This window comes from Lissotriton helveticus, chromosome 6 (genome assembly GCF_964261635.1).
Source record: "Lissotriton helveticus chromosome 6, aLisHel1.1, whole genome shotgun sequence".
Classification (NCBI taxonomy): domain Eukaryota; kingdom Metazoa; phylum Chordata; class Amphibia; order Caudata; family Salamandridae; genus Lissotriton; species Lissotriton helveticus.
Genome location: NC_136067.1, coordinates 1,371,350,755 through 1,371,367,862, shown reverse-complemented (window position 1 = coordinate 1,371,367,862; position 17,108 = coordinate 1,371,350,755). Strand labels below are relative to the sequence as shown.

The 17,108-nt window shown below is 42.6% G+C and overlaps 1 protein-coding gene across 2 annotated transcripts in view; it reads right to left on the bottom strand.

Annotated features, from left to right (window-relative positions):
* The window catches only part of TMEM181 (transmembrane protein 181), a 377,932-nt gene that overhangs the window by 208,373 nt on the left and 152,451 nt on the right, over window positions 1–17,108 (bottom strand). For both annotated transcript variants that reach the window (XM_078649124.1, XM_078649125.1), the window contains exon 2: window positions 5,170–5,273. In XM_078649124.1, coding sequence (XP_078505250.1) covers window positions 5,170–5,273 — 104 coding nt within the window. The remainder of the gene's footprint in view (window positions 1–5,169; window positions 5,274–17,108) is intronic.

The following is a 17,108-nucleotide window of genomic DNA, read 5'->3' as shown; positions in this document are numbered from 1 at the left end:
CCTAAAAATAAATACGTCAATAAGCAAGCACGGCCAAGTAGTATGAGGAAGTCAAGAATGTTGGCTAAAAGTAAAGGAATGAGAAGTGATAACCTGGAGATCAATGCATCTTCTATAATGCAGTCCAACTAGATAGGTTTATTTTTGTGATTAGGTCACTTTCGAACAGTATACCCTTCCTCTTCACATCACGGTGAACTTTGACCTGCATTCCAGACATGTGTTTTATCCTCATGGATTGGTAATTTGTGTATATGGACTGTTCATGTTGATTCACCATTGCTCAATATCGATGCACCTTCTGTGATAATGCACATCATGATTTGTTACTTCTGCATCCATAATGCCAAATGATGTAATAAATGTCTTTCTACTTAATTGTACCAGGTTAGAGATCAGCATTTTGTGCAACACACAGGCCTTCAAAGACGTATCATCATATTTCCTTAATTTCAGTTGAATAAAAACCATAAAAGGTACAGTATAAACGATTAAAAATAAAATGTGCAAATTCATTATGCGAACGAGTTTCTAAATAGTACTGATTTGTGTGGGAAATTTCGGTCCAACAAAGCAAATCGCATCTTAGAATTTTTTTTTTTATCCATAATATTACAGTAAAAAAAAAATGATAAAAGGAGTTCAGGTGAACAGTCCCAAAGCTAAATTGATTTACAAGGAGGACAAGTGAACTCCTCGATGAAGAGGAACAAAAACAATCATAAATACAATTGAGGCAGTACATTGAGTAAGAATGAAAGTGCAAAGACATACCTGTTCTGGCTATAGCTCTTTCACAATAAGCAATGACTAGACATTTTTGGCGGTCCTTCAAACAATTACTGTGCAAAACAGAATTCCTAGGACACCACTGCTACCTGCTAATACACTACTACACACTGCAGCATGAGGAACAGCAATGGGAGCACTTTTTAGCGGAGTCAGAAAAGTAAAGAGTGATGATATTTCTTGTCTCATTCCCCACTTCTTTGTTATCAATTATGACTTTCATGTCTCTGCTGAACGACCACTACACCAAGATTAGAACCCATTAAGAGTTTCTATCATTCTACCGCTCTGAAACGTCTACCCCCATCATTTCTTCGTGCTACCGGTTTAATTTGGTCTCTTGAGCCACACAAACAGCAAACCAGCAATATGCCGATACACATATTTTTGATAAGTCCTCTTGTAAAGGTGCAGAGGTCCACTCATCCAAAACTTTTCTACTATGAACTCCCAAACATCCTTCTCACATGTCCCTCTTCTTTTCAGCCAATTCATCCAACTGGCGCACACAGCCACTAATCACAAAAACAACTTACTACTTCACCTTATGTAATCCATTCCCATCATTCTATCCCTACTAAACACACAAGAAATTGAGAGCACAAACCTAACACAACTAATCCAAGAGGAACATAAAGCACTTGTTACTAATCTACAAACTATTAAACTCCATTCTTGGGTTCCGGAGTGGCCTGCAACTCACTGCACAGCACTCTAATGCCTCATATGGGGTATTAAGCGCTATATAAATACAGTTTGAAATTACTGAAGTAAATCGAAACATAACGTAACACCTGATGCCAATATCCTGGCTTACAAAAAACTCAGCATCCCAAACTAGGAATGCCATATGTTAACTAAGGCTCCATATAACAGCCGTGTATATCTGTGTGTCTCTCATTTAAGGTTTTTGCTAACTAAGGTCTTTTCTGAAGTGATTTCTGATGATGTTGCACTATAAAACAAACACAATATGCCTGTGCTAGAATACACAGTATTGTGCAAATATTAATGTCCTTAAATTAAACAGCTGCGCAGGAGCGAATACACATTATTAAACCTCCCAGGTTGGCTGAGATTAGCCGAGCTTGACAAGAGAATGAACAGAGTCTGACAATTAATATAAAGGTGACAAGAATGATTATGAAATTAATAGCAAGCACAGACATTTCGCACCAGATGCCCTTTAGACAGGGTACAAGATGCAGCGTCTTGAAGACACGACCACTATCCGACACGAAAGCAACAAGACTGCCTAAAATCACAAGCAATTTATGATATTATTTTTTCAGGCAATTAAGCCAGAAATTGTCAACTTTTCTGCTTACCAGGATCTGAAGCATGTGCCCTGTCTTGAGACCTCAGCAGATCTCCTGCAGCTGCCGTGCCATATGACCCTATACGGTTCTACTGGATGGAATGGACACAGGTGATATTCTTGATCTCAAGGAGTAGCCATTTTATAACCATATATAGCACGCATTCGTGTTGTGTCTTTCTTTGCCACTCTTCCATGTAATTTGTAATGCTCCCCTCTACCGTATGCGTTACTGTGAAGGTGTTGTGGAGGAGCTGGAGTCTGAAGGTCTGCTGGGACTTCATAAACGTCGTGTATGTCATTAAGTGGAAAAGAAGACCAGCAGTCAGTCTACTCATGGCGCTGCTGTGGTTGCTTATGTCCAATCAGGAAGTGGCAGTGGTGTCACGCAAAATGATGGGGCCCCCTAGGAGAATGTGAAGAGGGACTCCCAGACATTACTAGTATTCATTGGCTTTAGGATAAACGGGGCCACACTGAAGGATTGTGGTGCCGCTGAAGGGCTGGGCCCCCTCCCCACACCGCAGGGGCTGCGGGGGCCTGCGTTATGCCCCTGGGAAGGGACCTGGCCTGTCAATTCGAGATGGATTGTTCCTGCTGGAGCAGCACCAAGTCTGATTTGCCCACAGTTGATATGTCTGGAGTGAAACAGTCTGGAGTCTATGTCTGGAGTGAAACAGTGGGCCAGAAACACGACCTGGAAAGTGCCCCAAGTAATTAACAATACTGAATAAAAATTCATTCAGGCATCACGTTTTATTAAGCTTCTATGGTTGCTGGTAGTAAAGTAATGAATCTGCTAGCGTAATAAAAAATATGATGAATACAAATAACATCAAGTGGGAGAGATTGTACATACTTTTTTATTTCCTTGCAGAAAATGATGTTTAGTTTGCAATATGTTGCATTCTGGGACATGCAGTTTCCCTTTTTACAATGAAAGCATAGGCTCAAAACTTCAACATGCAAACTGCCGTGGTCCAAAACCCAAGACTGGCTGTCCTACGTATATTGGATAAAATAACATCTGCTTAACAGTATTAGGAATAATGTAAGTCACCGCGGAGCTTAGTGACGATAAAGGAACTTAGTCTCCAGTCTCATGCCCTTATTCACACACAGAAACTCTTGCAAGTTCCAATATTTTATACTGTGCAGTTGGGGCGACTTTATATCATATGCAACAGTAAATTGTTTTCATTAAGCAATTCATAGCACCCTGCTATTGTCGCTACACACTGTAAATTATTAGTGTTCGTATTATATAGCTGAATGGTACTGAATGTACTGATCTTGCAGAGAAATGCAGTTAGTTCACTGCTGCCCGGGGAGAGTGGAGTCTCGGCCTGCCTTGTTCATTAAAGAACTCTGGCCTTGGGACGTGTTGAATCTTTTAATGGTAAAATCAAACCACCCCCTATTACTTCAAAGCTCGTCATAGTGTCCATGCTACCTTTCAAGATCCCTGGGCACTTGGTGACATACTGCTGATCCTTATCATTAAAGAGATATCACCCGCAGCCTGCTTTCATCAGCTTGTTAAGGTTAAAGTCCGTCGATCACCGCCCCAGAGTAACTTTACGCAACCCCCCTAACTTTGACTAGAACTGTCTTGGTGGCAGAGATGTTTTCTGTTATTGCAAAGTATGTGTGTCTGCGAGGGAGGGGGAGAGAGTGTGTGTGAGAGAGAGAGAGTGTGAGTGTGTGAGAGAGAGAGAGTGTGAGAGAGAGAGCGTGTGAGAGAGTGTGAGAGTGAGTGTGTGAGTATCTATCTCCCTATTCATCTAAACTTTTGAGGTTGAGCCTGGACAGCGCATGCGCTGCTCTGAGAGCCATGCTATATTGGAATATGGAATAAAGCCCCGCCCATTCTCTGCCCATATTTGTCATTGGCTTGTGTCATTGTCCTTCCTAAATGCTGGCTTCTGATTCGTTAATAGGCTTGTTAGTCACTCTTAGCACCGCCTTGTCCTTATTTGTAACCTCCCATGAGAACCGACCTTTTACTTTGGTTGTTACACAGTGAGTATTTTTTAGTCTGTAAGCACTATTTTCTGTAAGTAGTTTCCCTTACTGCAGGCACGACATGCTTTCCGGCAACATTCAGCACAGCATGCGCGCTTTCACTTTCTAACCAGCCCGGGACTATGGCGGAGGCTTCTTTGCATAGGTCTCGCATTTACAAGCGTTTGAGCTATTGGCATTGTACATGACAATGCCTTTTATTTATGTGTTAATTAGCAAAACATATAAAAGGCATTGCCATTTACAATGCCAATAGCGTAAACTCTCGCAAATGCGAGACCTATTGCATTGCAAATGCTTATTTTCTGTCTCTGTAGGTCTATGCCTATATCAATTTGTATGCGTTTGTCTCAAGTCTGTCCGTCTATGCGTCTCAGGATGTCCCTATGTAGTTCCCACTAGTCTGTCAGTCTTAGTACCTGTATGTCTCTGTCACGGTGCCTGTTTGTCTGTGTATCCGTGTCTGCATGATTCTCTGTGTCTTGGGTTGTCTGTGTGTTCAAGTGCGCGTGCTTCCCTCTGTGTTTGTCTGCATGTAATAGTCAAACCCTCCAGGGCCTGCCAGTCATAATCGACCAACAGGGAAAGCTGAATTCAGAATCTCCCACACGTTAACCACATAATTTCTGCTTGAGTGGCAAAATGTTGGTGGAGCGGAGACTGCCAACAGTGCACAGCCTTACCACAGAATCACTTATTGTAGGCAGAACTTTCCGCAAATTCCATAGTAAGGGTTTCACCTCTCGTTGGCACCTTCCAAGAAAGTCAATAAATGTTTTGAAGTAAATCACGACCTAGTCATGGTTGATCTAGCAGAAGTATTGGTGATTTTATAATTTGATTTCATGTTTTGCATTTATTTCAAGGACATTGACACTTGTTGTTTTCTCATTCTGTATGCAGTCTTGAAGGAGAAGCAACTGTCAAGAAAAGTTGGCCTAAAAGTTTCCAACATTTAAGAGATCGGATTAGGTGAACAAATTCAAAGAAAAAAATAGTCTTTTAAAATGAAAATTATAGTTACAATAAAGTCTCACCTGCAATGCCAATGAAGACTGTTAAACCAAAGCAAACGAAGAACACAACGAAGACAAGAACAAAGTGGCGCTTGGAAAGCGTGTAAAGTCGCATAGGTGCCAACCTGAAAAGAACAGAATCAAGGAAATTATTAGTGCTATCGACATGACACTCAAGACACTGATCACCAAAAATTTAAGAGACATTTTGTTTGAATCAAAGATGCCCGATGTAGGCTCGGGGCTTAGATCCTGGCCAAAACTTTGGTAAAACCCCTGACATAACTAAAATTCCTTTAGATTTAATGTATGTACACCTTCTGTGAATGTTCTGATAATCTGGATGGATTTTGCCATATAGTAACTACGTTGGACCCTTCAGCCTTAAAGGGTGGAAGACTAAGTTAGCGGAGGGTACCGGAAGCATGAAATGATCAGCCCTGGAAGCAGGAAGTGAGCAGCCGTTTAGAGAATTTGTTTATTTAATCTTAAAAGTAGTGACTACTCTGATGGAACTCCGCCCGCGCCTATAACAGGGCCAGTATTGAACACCAGTAGTAAGCGCTACATAAAATCACTTTTACACTTCCTACCATTTCATTAACTAACTCAACATCCATAGCAGCAAGCTATGAACTTAATGCTGATGATGGATTTCAGTTTTCCAAATGATTTCGTGGTTAAGTGTTGCAGAGGCTGGGTCCACTAAGAGAAACAGTAATTGACAAAGCCAAAGGGTCAGGGCTTTTAGAAGTTTTGTAAAGTCTGACGCTGTGAAGAGAATGGAATGAAGCTTTTTGTTTCGCCCTGATTTAACACATCTACATACACTCTAAGTAGGGAACAAAAAAGATAGAAGTATTGGCCTTTTGTACAGTGCATGCACCTAAAGGCGCACGACCTACAAGTGCACATGCACAAATCAAACATGCACCCAAACTAACACCCCTAAAGACACTCACTCTCATAAGTCTAAGAGATATACAGTCCCCCATGCACACAGATCAACAAAAGCATCGCTGCACATAAACAAACAATCATAGGTAACCGTGCAACAGGAGTCATGTAGTGATGGACGTCAGAAGAGCACAGGAGGGTGGTAGCAAGGGAACACAGGGTGATGCGCTTCACAGGAGTACAAGGTGACAAGATTTAGGGAAACACCAGTATATCCCCTGTGGGGAGCACAGGATGATGCCCCTGTAAGGAGTACCAGGGATGTGTATGTCAGGAGCACAGGGCTGTGGGCATTATAGGCCACAGGATTATATTCAATGGGGAACCATAGAAAGTTAGAGGGCGAATCAAAAGTAATGACTCCAGCATGAGCACTCCTTCACAGTCACACACCGTCTTCTTTATTTTACTTTGTATTGTTTTATCGAACGCATCGTAGACCAAACAGATGGCAGTTCACTTAACAGCATTATAGAAACATGTGTAAAAAAAACTGTGCTGTTTACATGGGTAAAGAAGCTCTATACCATAATTATGCTAACATTTCTGGGAGGGGTAGCAATGATAGAAATGCAAATTATGAGAGAGCTATACAATAAGTAAATAATGCGATTGTATAACATTACAACAGTAAGAGGAGCCTAAATAATATTAATTCATGAACAGTAGTAAGAATAATTCGGTATTAAGAAGCAGCTACTTCAAAACAAGATTACAGTAAGTACAGTACTGCAGGGGCTGGCGAATGCTGTAGTGATTTACTGATTAACATGTTAGACTTACGGTGTTTCTCTATGACAACATTTTTAATAATTTCATAAAGATGCAGACAGATGTCGAGAGTGTTTGAGATTCTTGGAGAGTGTCCGGTTAAGGATCTAGCAAAACTGCTTTAATTTTTTAGGTCTCAACTAGACAGCGCAAGATCTGACTTTGAGACGTGTTGTTTACAATCAGTGGGCTTCAGCTCGCCCATACGTTTACAATTTGTTCGCTCCGACGTTGCTCTCATGCCCTTCATTCCAGTTTGCCTGTAGCATGCCTCTTTTTGTGTTTGGCCCACCCTTAATGCATGGACCAAGTACTTGTGCCCATCCACTGCTCCCGTTTTAGGAGCTACTTTTTTCCTGGTGCACTCCACATGATTACTTGTGTTTTCACTTGCTCGGTCTCCTAGAATCTGCCCCATCCCTGTTGCTTCTTTCCTTCCACAGATTGTGCTGTAATATGCGTCTTTCTTTATCCCCCTCCTCATACGCCGCCTTTACTCGTGTTCCTTTATTACCCCCAATCACCCTCGCACCATTTCTGGACAGGAAAATAAAAACCTTGTTTTTTGTTTTAATGGGTGCCCCTGTAGATGCTTGTTATTTAAAGGATATCCCAAAAAAACATCCCTGCAGACAAGCTGCTGCTGCCATGGTCTAGCAGGAGGAAGAGAATAACTTTTTTTCTGCCCCTCAAGCCGATCCACGTTTGAAATAAAGATGTTACCAGAGAGAAGAGCGGCAGAAACGCCACTGGCCTGTGCTAAAATTTCATAGCGGTGATAAATCTATCCGCCCGAAGCAGGAGTCATCTCAAGACTCGAGCGCTGGCAGGTGAGGTATCAATGGCTGCTGAATGGCATTCACACAGGTTGATGCAATTTCAGGGGTTGAGAGGACTGAAAAGTGAAACAACAACGTCTCGGTTCCTATGAAGGAGGCTCCCTCGGCATTGCAGTAAATATGTTGTGCTGCAGCAATTTAAGCCCCGCAGAGATCACTGGACATTACAGCCAACTAATGCAGACTGGGCGCCGCAAACAGCTGGCCTTTAAATACAACATGCTTGTTTTAGAAGGTCTGGCGTACAGACAGTCATCGCCCTCATGCATTAAAAAATATAAATAAAAATACATACTTCTGTACATGCACAAGGGGGTTTGGATGAGCCCTTTTTATTGTCTGGCCTTTTAACTGCTCTTTCCATTCTGACTATGAGTGATGGTATTTTTACTGGTAAATCTGCACATCTAACGGATAGGTAGTGCACATCAGCGCTAGGACTGGTGGGGCCATGCTTTCCTTTCAATTCTTTTTTTTTCTTAATTTCAAACTTTAAATTTCTATTGCATATGCTTGCAAAATAAATATGTAAAAAAATATGACACTGCATGCTTGCCAAATTCACACTTGTTGAGTTTGGCGATGCTTGTTTTCCTCGAAGTGCAGGGTAGCAAGTGTTAGTGTGTTCTTTCTTCGGAGAATCCTGAAACTTCCAGATATCCTGAATGTTCGTGCATGGTATTTTAGGGCAAAATTTAGCCCTAGTTTGTGAGGCTCACAGAGTTGTTTATCCAAAAGGGTAAATGGGCATGTGTTGCTCCTTTGGTACCGCCATTTTTAGGATGGAGGAACTCACGCAGCCTCCCGCTTGCTCACAAACACCCCTCGGAGCCCTTGGGCTTTAAATCTCTACTGGTATTTTCACAAACATACAGATTCAAAAAATATTTCTTTAATTTCTAGTCTGGATCACTAACTTTCACACCGTTGAATGCAATTGCAATACCAATGCATTTCCATTGTACTCTGGCCTCCCCAGAAAGCCAGTAAAGCCCTTTAAATGCAGTCACTGCATGATCTCTTCTGTTTGAACAGGCTTTTATCAAGAGAGCAAATTTGTCTTTGGTGACACCTGAATGAAGGGCGTTTCAAAAGAGGAGCTGGAATGGACTACGGATCCTATTACGAAGCCACGAAATCTTGGTAGAATATAATTGAGCAGCAATTATGAAAACCATAAACTGAAAAGATTATTGTTTGACATACACATGCCCTCCTGTCATGAGAAGGGTACTTTACCAGGGCAATCATCAGCTGCAGTGTCGACCAGACCAAATCAGCACACTTTTCTGGGTGAAAACAGTCATTCAGATAGACTGACTTGAGTTTTCGTAAACAGGAAACAATATCTGTTTGGCTACTATTGTTTTGTACCAAAGTCAGAGAAGAGTTAATAACAGTGAATAGGGGCAATTTGGAAGAAATCTTGCTGAAGAGATCCTAATGAAAGATAACTTGGGAGACATAAAAAAATAGATTTTGCAAGGGTCACAGGTCAGAAAAGAGCCAGGCTAAGACTAAACAGACAAGAACTACAAAGTCTATGCCATTCTGCGGTTCTAGCCAAAACCATGGAAGCAAGTGAAATTTTCATCTCACATTTCTCTTGCAGAAATGCCATTTCGAACAAATTATGAAAATGGAAGTTGTCTAAGAAGATCTTTTACAAAGGCTTGAGGATGGCTCCTCGTGTAAACTAGAAAAAGAAGGTAACTAAAAAGAAGTCTTGGCTCATGGGGAGGAATGAGGACAGGACGAAGCGGGATGCATGCTTTTGCTGTCAGCGGAAGACACAAGCATCTCCCTGATCACGCACCCCAGACATGAAAAGAGTTTCTACACAGTATTACAACAAATACAAGACTGCCCACCAAGCACTCCGCCACATTTTGTTGTGTGATAGTATGAGGTATTGGCTAATAATGCAACGCCAATAGCTCATACTTTCAGTAATTCGAGACCTAGTGCATTGCAAATGCTTGCGTAGTGAGCCAGGAACCAGCATTGTATGTCTCAGTGCAGGACCACAAGCTGCTCCTAGAGGTCTCTAGAGAGCAAGGCACCAGCACTGCATGTTTCAGTGAAGTACTGCAAGCTGCTCCTAGATATCCCTAGTGAGCAAGGCACCAGCACTACATGTCTAGTTGCAGTACTCCAAGCTGCTCCTAGAGGTCCCTAGTGAGCAAGGCACCAGCACTGCGGACCTCTTTTGGTCACATATGGTACTGCATCCTGCAGAATATATGATAAATCCACCCTACCCATAATGCATTCCATGCAAGACAGTACTATCAAATAGCTATGTCCATATATACAATTAGTAGCTTTGAAATGTGACGAAAGAATTATTACATTTATTTCGGATTAGGCTGCACTCTGTGTGGAACTGATGAAGGGAAATTTATAGATGGTCTCATATAAATGTGAGATGTTCTAGTGAGTGAAGTAACCACTGCTGGCCCAACTTAGAACCAAGTGTGTGTCTTGCCTGAAGCCATTCAAAAAATAGTGCCTTGAGGCTGTAATTAAAACCTAGGGAGTAACAACACATGTACCAGAGGGTGACCTCATGGGAGGTTACCAGAAGACACAAGTCGGTACTAAAGAGGGACTACTAAGCCTATTGACCAATGCAAAGCCACCATTTACAAGGGACAGGGACAGGAGCCAATTAAAAAGTTGGGTGGAAAGTGGGCGGGCGTTATGCACATATCCTGAATACAGCATGCCTCGAAGAGACGGTGCAAGTGCTGCCTAGGCGAGACCTAACAAATGAAAGGTAAGTAGGTATACTGAAATAGAACTCAGGGACTCCAAGATGGTAAGTAAAACATAATTTATTTCAAAATACAGCACCCACCACGGGCAGCGACTGACCAGCTACGATCCCAGAGATAACTGACCAGGTTAGTTGGAATATATGCTGACCGCTCTACCGCCCGCACGGGCCATAAATTACAATGTACATTCAAAACATAACACCATTGAAGATAAATATGCGGGGTGACTTGACCCATGAGAACACAGGCGGAGTCACACAGTTATACACTACATATAGGTATTTTAGCTGCAGTACTCATTCATGGCAATTAACCCATTCAGCACCGTTTAGATGCTACCATGAAAACGCCTACATAAGCAAAGTGGGAGCTGACAGAGTTGAACGTCTTCACTTTTCTACATCTCCCTTATTCCAGTGAGTGAGAGCAAGTCGAGGCCGAAGACAGCTCTTGCTTTACAGACAGTAAGTCACTCTATCTATGAAGGCAGAATGCCTGTCCAACGGGAGAACATCCCCCTCAAACCTATATTTTTGGAAGGTACTATAACCAGACAATGGAGTTGGCACATGACATGGATAGCTAGAGTTCTCCTAAGTTGGATACAAAAATACTGCACCCCTTCCTGTCTCAAAACCTATACTGGTTCTCCAAAGGGCTGACATTACATTAAGGTCGATAAAGGAAACTCTCTTACAGCTGCACCACATAAGTCCATAAGTTCACAATATAGTGGCTGCAAAAGAGCCACTGTGCAGTGTGTGCATAGCGATGCGTGGACCAGCACTGTTGTCCTCTTTGTAACATCATTGACAACAAAACCATAGCACTGCGTTTTTACGAGGACCCAAGTGCTTCATCTGAGTCGGTGGTTTCCGGTGCTCTGCATCAACACCAGCGCTTTTCATGAGCACCAGTTAAGGACACATTAATTTAAGTGATTTGCCCAGAATCACAGGAAGTTGAACCAACGCCGAGACTAGAACCTGGTTCCCCAACTCTGAGATCAGCAGCTCTGGCCATTACGCTACATCCTCTACATGATTATTTCATGGTTAGTAGTTGGTTCTGTTTCAGGTAGTGCTAACATGAAAAATTGGCTGGTGCAAGTTGCCTCCTCACTGCCAATGGCTTAGCTCACACTGACACGGACCCTCTACTAAATCGTCCAGCTGTCGCTGCCTCACCAGTGCCATTAACACAAGAATTACGTTAATGTATCCGCAAAGCTGACGCCACGCCCTTTTGTCTGCCAAAACCAGCATGTGCAGGTGTGGCACATAAAGGCCTATGTCTAGCCTCCAGCAAAAAAAATAAAAATAAATTCTTAGATCATCTGAAATTCATTAAGAAAACACAATGCCGTGTGACGCACCAGCACAGCTGCCTCATTGAAAGCAGCACGGTGCCTATGGCCATAAGGAGGGGCCGACATTAGTCACTGAGGGCGCCCTTTGGCTGCAACTACTTCTCTTAATCCATTAACTCGTTTGTCTGGCTTCTGGCTCTGTAATTACAGACTTCTTTCAATCACGCGCCCGTTCGCCCTTTCTGTATAGGGCCAGGGGTCACAATAAAGAAACTTAGTACTGGTGTAAACACACAAGATGCACCCATTTTCTAATAAATTGCTGCCTGTGTAAAATGAAGTGGAGCTAAAAACGTGGCTCAGTTTACATTCCTGAAGGGTGTTTGCACTTGGGCGTTAACTGAAACAAGAAACTATGGAACAATGGCTGCCCAAGAGGTGAACATATGCCCACACTTTACTATGTGAATAGCAATAAACAAAGAGCATGGCATTAATTACAGCAGAGTAAAGGTGTAATCCCATGTTCTTGCCACACTAAAGATGCCACTACTGAACCATCTTTCTAAATCTTCACTGCTCACACTGTGGGTCTATACATTGAGACTGCTCTGGTTCTGCTTAAAACATCTGTTTAGAACTACTGCAAATAACTAAAAAAAATGCATGACGTAGGTCACATATACCATAGTGACAGTTTAGGGTGTGGCGACATTACTCATCACTCAAGAAGGACATTTCGTGATTGTGGGCGACAATTCTAAAAATAATGTATGTGCTTTAATTGGGATTAACGAGATACAAATGGCACATTTCCATTGTGTTTCACCATGACAAAATGCTTACATTACCGTAAGTGGACAAAGTGGCCTACTTGTATTTTCATTTTCATTGCAGTGTGGCCTGCTTAAAATATGATGTTCTTTCTCTACATATGCACTGAGAGCCTCGGATAAGAACTTCACTAAGGTATTAAATATACAAAATGCAGTTAGCTCAACTGTCTTGTTTGCTCTGTAACATTTAATTCAATGTATTATTTTATGTTCCTGAAGAGGACAGATTTTACAACCATATGCAACTGAAGGCACTTCCTTCGGTTGAACTGAGATGGTGTTTATATTTTTGAATGCGCTTTTGTTTTCCGTGTAAGGCATTGTTCAGAGTATTCAGTAGATGTAGTGAGAGGTTCTTGATACCAGGTTATGTGTTCTCGGTTTTTAGGTCGAGCCTGTCCCATTCCGCAGGAATGGATAGGATCGAATTCAAGTGCTCGATCGGCTAGTGAAACCACTGGCGTTTCTTCACAGTGCATGTGAGGTCACGTGGCCACAAAGCGGGTCACGTGACCACACAAGCACGAGCATCTCCGTAATCCGCCTGCCCCCACCAGGCTCGCATTCCCGCCCCCTCACCAGGCCGCACATCTGCCTGCCACACTTCTCCTCCCCTAATTATGTGGCCGGCCGTACTTAGTTTCCTGGCCGCTTCCCGGCCGCTCTTGTTTTTAGCTCCCCTTACCATTTGCTCCTGCCTCCGAGAGCTTCAAAGGGATCTGCTTCACACTTCACGGCCGCCGTGACTCACATTTCTCCTTCCTTCGTGCCCAGCCCCCCTCCCAGCGCTGCCTTGTTTTTCATGCTCGAATCCTTCACCCTGCTTTGGCCTGTCTTTTGTTCTTGTTTCTTTTCTTCATCTTTTTGGAGATTCGGGCAACTGCATTTACTGACGGGCGCTCTGCTAAACGAAAAGCTCTTACATATACTTTTTGTTTAATTGTTTAATTATTTGCCGATCTATTTTGTGCCAGTCATGTTGGTAAATAAACTTAGTTCCAAATTTCGCAGCTCTGGTTGATAAGCCACATACTCTACTTTATTGGCCCCATGTGGCTTCCATCAGTAGTTAATGTGAATCGATCCGTGGTCAAACATAGGGCCTCACAGGCTACAAGGCAGATGAGCCTGTTTTTCCAGACAAATGTCTCGCCTCAGTGTACCCATCATGTGTGATATCCTGTCGGTCTCAGCAAATCCAAATGTGACCCCTCCCTCTTTTGCATTCAGAGAGCCCAGGCTTGTGCTTTATTAGGCAAGGGGTCGATGCCACTGTTCCAAAGTACGTGCTCTTTCCACTTACTTGATATGCATGGCTCCCTTTGTAGTGCAAATGTTTCAATGTCTGCGTGTGTGTATATCTGCCTGAATCATGGCGATTGCATCTGTGAAAGGCATTTGCCAGAATGCTCTTCAATCTCTCCCACTTTATGGGGTATGAACGGTCTCTTAAGTGCTTCTGCGTCACGTACTGTTTCATGGGTGCCTGGAAAGCACGACTCCTCCTTTGACTGTGTCACAGATGCTTGTCTGTCTTGTTGAACCTTCCGGCAGTTTGCGCTTTGTTTAAACTGCACGCTCTTCTCCCGACCGTTTGTTGACTCCTCATGTTTACATAAATAAACTTTGGTAAAACAAACTCCTCGAGCCTGGCGTTCCTTGCTTAACGCCATTCCCTGAAGGACAGTCAAGCCTACAGTGTCTTCTACCTTCCTGGCCAGACTCTGCCCCAGCAAAAGAGCAGCCGGGCCGAACACTGGCACTTTCACACAAGCACCGACACCCCCTCATTAAAAGCATACACACACACAAACATACAGATATCAAACACTCGTAACTGTCAAAAACACGAACCCAAAATCATACTCAGACACAAAATAAACTAGCAGACACACACCATCAACAAACACAAAACTTCTTGGAGTAGCAAGTTCGCACAGTGATCTCGGAGATGGGCTCGTCTCCAAACCTATAGCAGAAATACACTGGCAGCAAAGATACTTTGCAAGGAGAAGAGGCACACTTGCTCCAACCACCGTCACCCCTACAACATGAAACAAGCATTGGCATTGCCAATAGGTCTCGCTTGGGGACCTTATAAGTATTTAGTTTTGCAGCACAATATCCGATTATGCAACAAGGATATTGTGCTGCAAAACTAAATACTTATAAGGTCCCACAAGCGAGACCTATTGGCAATGCCAATGCTTGTTTCAAGTGTAGCTTTCTTTGTCCTACTACAATGACTGTATGGTTTCTTTGTCCAAAGGTGTATAAAGGCTCGTGTGCCAGACCACCTATTACCCTGCTCAAGTCTTTCCTTAGTGTCCTTAGAGATCAGACTCTTTGTAAATCTATAAATCTGCACTTAGAAAATGCTCCTGCTTTCTCGTGCCTTGAAGTGAGTAGTCCTTGACATTTTATTTTCCTTGTGCCAGATTGGTTCTAGCTATTGATAATACAGGCTTAATTCTGCAGCCAATTATATCTTCCATTATGTGATTTGATTGACTAACCAGCCTTTTGCTTTCTCTACTGATTCTAAATTTTAAATAAACCTTCATGGTTTGTACTTTGAACCTGGTCTCAGGTGGATTTTCCTATGTTTATTCTCTGGATAAACGCTATGATTGTGTTTAAGGCTCTTGTCTCTTGGAAACTCAAACATAGTCTTGATCCATCAATCCGCCCTTTTGATGTACAAAAGAACCAGATGAGTCATAACCCCTCCCCACACTTAACAATAGTAACTTTAGCACATTATGCTCTGCACTTCCACATACATTATATATATCACACAGTCAGAGAGTGGCTGTATTTATGTTAAAGGCCAGTGTTTCCACTGAAAAGGCAGGTTTTCTTTTCTTAAATACGTTGGCACTGCTCAGTGAATTTTCAAATCTGCATAAAACTTTCTCTATAAAATGTTCAACCGATTTGGGCTTGGCGTGTATTTGCAAATCTTTCAAAGGAAGGAAGGGAAAGGGCGGTGGCTGAAGAATGGAGGAGTCAAAAAATACATCGCCCTTTTAACTCAACTCTCACAGCAATCTTTGCTTTCTCATTCGGGAAAAAATACTGAAAGGCATTACACCCAACATGCTGCGAAAAAACTATTTTACTCAAGGAAGTGCCTCTGTTTGGTTTGGCTCAGTATGCTGAGAAATTGGTATTAAAAAAACATTTTGTAAAAAGTTCGATATCTGAACCATTTGTCTGCAGATGGCCAGAGAATCATGATCTGCAGACTAACTTTAGAAAATAATCAAATCTGATCGGATGAAGTGGTTCTTTCCCGGTCATCAATTTTGGGAACACTGACTCAAAGCTTAAGATTGGCCACAAAAGAGACAAATGTGTGGCTTTGTTCCTAGGGCCTGAAAAACAAGCATCTGCAATGCAATAGGTCTCGCATTTACACGAGTTTGAGCTATTGGCATTGTAAATGACCTTTTATTTATGTTTTGTTTTTTTAAACATAAATAAAAGGCATTGTCAAATACAATGCCAATACATTAAACTCTCGCAAATGCAAGACCTATTGTATTCCAAATGCTTTAAGGCATAGCTGAGTTGCCCCCTTCTGTCTCCCATGGCTCCTGAAGAGCTCCCAGTTTGATACAAGTTAAAAAAACACGCTGGTGGTCACAACTGCACACAAGAGACCCTCCTATAGTAAGAGAAACTCATTAAAAGGAAATAATGCTTACAGACTAAAGAAGACGTACCGTGTAACAACCAAAGTACAAGGGCCCGTCCTCATGAGAGGTTACAAATGAAGACAAGGCGGTACTAAGGAGAGACTGACAAGCCTGATAAATCAGAAGCCAGTGTTTATGAAGGACAATGAAACAAGCCAATAAAAAAATATAGGTGGGGCTTCAAAGCCATACTCCAATACTGCATGCCTCGCAACATCGTATGCACTGCCTAGGCTCAACCTAAAAAAGTAAAGGAGCTAACCTCTGACGCCCTGTCTTATGTGGTGGGTGGGTGCCTTCTCCTCCTCCCTCCCACCCCGCCAGAATAAAAGTATTTTTGAAAGAAGAAATATTTTACTATCGGGTTAATGGACAGCAGTGAGGCCCCAAAGGTTAACAAATCCTACCTTGGCATCTGTAGAGCCACAGAATGGGCTCTTGAGCCTTTGAAGGATCTCATACTGGGTTGGGACACCAAGGCAGCGGTGCGTCAACCCATACAGGCTTGTGAACCCCAGCTGGACCTCCAGGAGGGGTGGCGGACTAGAAACCTAGTTTGTGAACCCCAAGGATGCACGGGTGGGCATTATGCATTGCGTACCATAGTTAGAGAATTTAAGAGCATTTTCAGTTTTGTGTTCGCTGAACCATAACTAACTTTTTTTCACTGATTTACAGGGCTCTCTTTTTATGATGCACTGCATTTCCCTCGCATGTATTGATTCCACGCTGTGTCTTTGGGGTAGGCCCTGCTCCCAAACCCCATG